This window comes from Carlito syrichta, unplaced genomic scaffold, assembly GCF_000164805.1.
Source record: "Carlito syrichta isolate Samal-C Ts95f unplaced genomic scaffold, Tarsius_syrichta-2.0.1 Scaffold306835, whole genome shotgun sequence".
In the NCBI taxonomy this organism is placed as follows: Eukaryota; Metazoa; Chordata; class Mammalia; order Primates; family Tarsiidae; genus Carlito; species Carlito syrichta.
In genome coordinates this window covers 258,206-264,229 of record NW_007250931.1, presented here as the reverse complement: position 1 = coordinate 264,229, position 6,024 = coordinate 258,206, and the positions used below count along the sequence as shown (strand labels likewise).

Sequence of the window (6,024 nt, the reverse complement as noted above, 5' to 3'; positions counted from 1 at the left end):
AGTGAGACTCCAACTCAAAAAAAAAAAAAAACATTAGCCAGGCATAGTAGTGCGCACCTGTAGTTCTGGCTACTTGAAAGGCTGAGGAGGAAGGATTGCGGGAGTCCAGCAGGTCGATGCTGGGGTGACCATGAACGTGCCGCTGCACTCCAGCCTGGGTGATGGAGTGAGACTCCCACTCAAAAAACCCAAAAAACAAAAAACCCCTGTTTGTAAGCAATCAGGGAGTTCGGGTCTTAGGAAATGGTTGCCTGTTATCCTTGCTTGGTGTCCTACAGTAAGTGTCTATTTTTTCTCCCTGCAAATCTGTGTCGGTGTTTGGCTTTGCTCCACCAGATAGGCGGGCCCCAGTTTGGTTCAGTAACAAGACCTAGCTAAGCTGTTAACTCCATCAAATTTAAGGCCCAGATCCCAGAAGCCAAGGGGGTTGGCCTACCCTTCTTCCCCACTGAATTCATCCTAAAGGTAGAGACAGCCCATTAAGCCAGAAGGAAATCTGCATAATTAATTATCATGTTGTGAGATTACTGGGCATAAAAAACATGAGCCTATGAATGGAGTATGGCTCACACTTTGTAGTGGTGACATCAGGGGACTGAGGATCAAAGGGGAGCAAGTCTGAGTCTATAAAAGTGCTCCTTGAGAGAAAACAGCCCTGTGGAAAACCCAAGAGCCAAGCCAACCTAACGAGTCTGGGAAAATGTCCCCCTCCTCTGCCCTCTGAGAACACCCTGAAGTTTTGTTTTGTTTTTTGGTGACAGGGTCTCACCTGTCACTCATGCTTAGTGCCGTAGCACAGTTATAGCTCTATCCCATCCCAAACTCCTGGGCTCAAGCAATCCTCTTGCCTCGGCCTCCCTAATAGCTAGGACTATAGGCATGTATCACCACATCTGGCTCATTTTTTAATGTTTTGTAGAAATGGGGTCTTACTATAATGCCCAGGCTGGTATTGAACTCCTGGCCTCAAGCAATCCTTCTACCTTGACCTCCCAAAGTGCTGAAATTATAGGCATGAACTATCCATCCAGCCTCTCCCTTGAAGTTTTGAGTTTCTAGATACAAGATCTACAAGCAAACTGTTGGTACTATTTTAAGAGACTGTCCTCCTTACTCAGAATCCCACGGACTATGCCTATGCTGGTTAATTCCTACACTCTTCCCTCTCCTCATTTAAAAGGGAAATAAACATCATACACTTAACCGACTTAAGAGTCCCCTAGTCCCATTGCTCCTCCTTACTCCTACACCAGGAAGGATGGAAAGAACATTCTATTCAGGGCTGTGGACATACAGGTAAGGATGGAAAAGTGACCTTGCTCTTTAGAGACAAGTGATCTAGCCGGGATAAAGACAGGTATACAAATAATTACAACTCCCAGAATAAATAAAATATTTCTCTGGATTCATCCTACTCCCACAATTCAGTTTAGTTCAACTCCCAGTTATCTCTTTAGGAGCCAGGCAGTTTGGGGATGCAAAAATGCAAGAAATCAATTCATTCAATAGAGATTTATTGAGCCTGTACTATGTACCAGAATTTCTGCTAGGGCCCCTCACTACAATAACAGGGATCCTCCCAGACTCAAGCTGTCACCCAACAGTGTGGTGGGCAGCGGTGACGGTGCAGTGGAGAATTAGCCAGGGAGGCCGAGGTACTGAGACCAGATCTGAATGTTACCACTGCTAAGGTTTTTGGTCAGTTGTTTCAAAGGCCTTGGATAACCAGCCCAGTTTCCCTAGGCCCCTCAGAGAACCGTCCCGACAGGCCCAAGTCCCTAATGGTCGGGGTGTGGGAGCTACTAGCCTTAGCTGCTCAATATGTCCCATGGGCCAGTAGGTGCCTCCTTTTTTATCACGTGGCTGTGATCTTCTATTTACAACATTCACCAGTAGACAGATCTCTGACGGCGGGGCTGTATTCTAGTCCCGGCATCTAGCGCAGGCCTGGCTTTCAGCGGGCGCTTAGCTAATGCCTGACGAATGAAACCATGTGCCTCTTCCCTGAAAGAACTCCCTGAGGGCCCACTTGTGAAGTGCCCGCTGCCAGCGGCCTGGCCCCTTCCCTCCCGGTCGGGTCGGTCAATCCTCATGCGTCTGTCTGCCGGCCAAGGCAGGGCGATAGTTTCATGTCTGAGGACTAGAAAATTCTAAGAGGGGCTGCTCTTGATCGCGCCCTAAAGATCCAGAGGTGCCTCTGGGCTGCGGTGACAGCGGCCCAGAGCAAGTGACAACAGGGACTTCCGGATCTAGCGGAGGAAGGCGCTACCGCCGTTGAAGGGGGTTGGTCCTGTCCCTGACTTGGGGACCCCACCCCAAGATGCGAGGTCCGGAGGCCACAGGGTTGCAGCACCCACCTCTAGCAGGGCCGTTCCGGCCGCCCTGCTCCGCTGCCTCGGACACAACCAGCGCCGCCATCACCCGCCTGCCCACGTGGGACCAAAAAGACAGCGCAGGAGGAACGCGGAGTGCACAGACATTGCGATCGATCGCCGATCGGTCGGCGGGGGCGGGGCTTCTCGCTGGGTGGGGACCATGAAGGAGGAGATAGGGGCGGGGCTATGGCGGAACCCGTCTCAGCCCAGAATATCCCGAGGTCTGGACTCTCAGGATTCCCTAGTGATCCCCCGACAACCCGGAGTTGCCCTCTTCCGGCGACCCCGTCCCCCACCTCCCCCACGGCCTGGACCGAGCCGGGCACTCCCGGACCAATGCTCCCCATGTGCCAACACCCTGCATGAGTCCTGAAGGCTGAATCTTGTGAATGGAGACACCCACCCGGCCTTCCTTCAGTTCTCACAGTTTCCCTTTCTGGTAAACAGTGTCAGTCGGCCACATTTCCTACGTAGCAGGACCCCACTGCGGGGCAGGACCGAACTCAGGGCTCACACCAGCCCAGCTCCAAGTGGAGTCTGTGCAAGTTTCCCGAGTGCCGTGAGTTCCCTGATCACCTTTAGAACCCACCCTGTAGACCCTGTAAACGGTTCACTTGGGAGAAACTGCCGCTCACGGGAAGGCCCAGAGCCTAAGGGTGCTTTCTTGGGAGGATGGGGCCGCCTGACGACTCCATTGCCTAAATCTTCTGGATCCTGGCCAGCCTTTGTTCTGACCCTTAGCCCTAGATAGCCTTTCTCCTGATCAGTGGCCAGGGCTCTTGTGACCCCAAAGAGAAGGCAGAGCAGCCAGTGAGACAGCCTGGACCTTTGGAAGAGCAAAGTACCTGCAGTACTGGCCCCCAGCAAAGTCTGCCCCATGGAGCAACAGACCACCAGGGCTGTTTGCCCACCCAGCCCCTGGCACCATCCTCTTCTCTGTGGTGGTGCTGTAAGAACAGCTGGCCCTTTAAGGCAGCTCTGTGGCCTCAGGCTCCCCCCCAGGCCCTCCCTGCTTGGAAACCCCTAATTAAGGTGCAAGAAGATGTGAAAACAAGCAGCCAGGGACAGGGCCTGCCTGGGAGGCTGCCCAGGAAAGAGGAATGGCTAGGTAGGCTGGGAGTGAGCAGCCAAAAGGGGAGGATCAGAAAGGCCCAGTGCTCTGCCCCTCAGGCCTCCAGCACTCTTAGGACAGGTATGACTTGGGACAGAAATGTGGCCAGCATGGGTCCCAGGAACACCCTCTCACCTGGATAAGAGCCCAGACCAGGCTGGGCACGGTGGCTCACACCTATAATCCCAGCACTTTGGGAGGCCGAGGTAAGGATTAACTGAGCCCACGAGTTCAAGACCAGCCTGGGTCACTTGGCGAGACCTCATCTTTACAATAAATCAAAAAAAATTAGCCGGATGTGGTGGTGCATGCCTGTAGTTTCAGCTACTTGGGAGACTGAGGCAGAAGGATTGCCTGAATCCAGCAGGTCTAGGCTGCGATGGCCATGAGCGTGCCACTGCACTCCAGCCTGGGCAACAGAGTGAGACTCTGACTCAAAAAGAAAAGAGCCCAGACTGGACTTTCCCATCTCCCCCAGCTTCTCTGGACCCCCAGGATGCAGGATCTGAGTTCCAGGAGCCTAGCACCTCCTCTTTTAGGACACCAAGGCCCGGTCTATGGGCAGGTTCTAAAGAGGAAAGATTGCTCTAACAGAGTAGTGGCTCCTCTCTAGCAAGCACCCATCTCTTAGAGTCTTTCCCTTAGCAGAAGTGGAGCCCACTGATGACAACGGTCCCCTCCTCTTGTAATGTTGCCTCATAACCTCTGTGCTCAATAAGCTGCCCTGGTCCCTAGTGGGAAACCAGGTGAAGCTTAGGAGAACTGGACATCAGGAATGGATGTGAGAATGCTCCCCTAGATCCTGCAGTGTAGGGCATTGGGGGCTGTCATTCAGCTTGGGCTGAGGACACCTCCATCTGTCTGTGGGGGTCTCCCTGCCTGAGTTACTCAGCTGTCTGAGTAATTACTGCCTGACAAGAAGGCAGGCACAGTGCACCCCTACATTACACCACAACACCCGCCTATAGTCGCCCCCACCCCCTGGCTGGACTCCAAAGCAGCATCCAGCCCTCCTGAGTCCTGAAATAACTCCATTTCTCACAATCACGCCTAGCCCCAGCCAACTTTGCCTAAGATACTGGAGTCTGTGAGCTAGGGGGTCATGGGGAGGCGGCCTGGGGAGGTGGAGGAGGATCAGCCCACATTCAGGCCCTAATTTAAGCCCACACTTTATCACTGACCTGTCGTGCAACATTGGACAAGTTGTTCAATCTCTCTGGGCCTCAGATCACTTATGAAAGACCTCTGCAACTCTCAGTGTCATGGAGTTTAGCTCTGGCAGGGCTCAGGCAGCGTGTAGGGTCAGGTGGAGGCTGATGGAGGCTAAGAGAAGGAACGCTCACATTTTCCCACCCTAAAAGGGACCAATCTTATGAATCTTCAGAATAAGGTTACCTGTCACCTTCAAGCACCTACTCATTCTGTCCTTTCTGGAGTGCCCCTTTCTCTTCTCAGCCTGGCCAACTCAGCTGTCAAGACATAACTCCAAGGACACCTCTCCTGGGACCATTTCCTGATTATTCTTTACCCCCAATACAAAGGTAGCAGAGCCCCTTCCCACTCTTGGTAATTTCTGTGACATTGCAAGACGGTTTGTGGGTCTTTCTTCTTCCACTGCACCATAAGCTTTTGGAAGTCCAAGCCTGTATCCTTAGTTCAAACCTGGAGTCTCAGTGATACTGAATGCATTTATGAGTTAGTAAATAACGCTGGCCTTCTTTTTTACCTTCCTATCATGTCAAGTTTTCCCCAAGAAGGATTTCCATTCGATCTTTGCCTGGTTATCGCCTGCTCAGAGCAGCTTTCCTTGACCCCTCATGTCAGCTGCAGAACAAGACTCTGCTTGATTTTCTTCCAAGCACCATCTTATCCGACTTTCCTCATTTGGTCCCTGTTAGAATGCAAACCCCCCCGAGGACGGGGAAAAGACTCGTCTTTTCCATTGGCTGAATTTTCAGGAAGAGTAGTGCCCCCCACAGGACAAACTCTCACTAAATGTGTGTCGAGTGAGTGACGGTCCACTCTTTCTCCTTTCTCGGAATCCCTCTTATCCCAGGCCAGTAGGGGGTGCCGGCCTCCACCCAGGATCCCGCCTGGCTTGAACCTTCCCCACACTCAGCTCAGCGGGCACCCTGCGGGACCCACTTTCTAAGCGGTGCCTCCTCCATCTTCCGCGAATCCTCGGGCGGGATCTGTGTGGACCTAGGGAGATTAGAGCCCCCCACACAAGGTGTATAGTCCAGCTGAATCCCGCATTGGCCTTTCCCTCCCTCTGGGATTTGCAACTGGGCCTCCCCAACACTGCCTCTACGTTCCGCTCCGTCCCCCCGCCCCCAAAAAAGAACAGTGTCCTGGGACCAAGATGCGGGGCTGCTGGGTTCGCTGGAGCTGTTCTGTGCGAGGAAGAGCCGTGGAGACTAGGAGAAGGGGCGCTGGCCAGGGAGGAGATGGGGCGGGGTGCGCACTCGTGCTCGGGGCTCTGGGCGGCGGCCCTCGCGTCCCGGCCGGGCGGCGGGGCGCACGCTTGCAGCCGCCTCT

General features: G+C 53.5%; 1 protein-coding gene across 5 annotated transcripts in view; it reads right to left on the bottom strand.

Moving 5' to 3' along the window:
• Positions 1 to 2,448, bottom strand: part of LOC103265769 (2-(3-amino-3-carboxypropyl)histidine synthase subunit 1) — a 12,986-nt gene extending 10,538 nt beyond the window's left edge. For 3 of the 5 annotated variants that reach the window (XM_021715191.1, XM_008063418.1, XM_021715194.1), the window contains exon 1: positions 2,358 to 2,448. In XM_021715191.1, the coding sequence (XP_021570866.1) occupies positions 2,358 to 2,418 (61 nt within the window). In that variant the 5' untranslated portion in view covers positions 2,419 to 2,448. The remainder of the gene's footprint in view (positions 1 to 2,357) is intronic. The other 2 variants (XM_021715195.1, XM_021715192.1) reach the window with 2 other exon arrangements.
• Between the last annotated feature and the right edge of the window lie 3,576 nt (positions 2,449 to 6,024).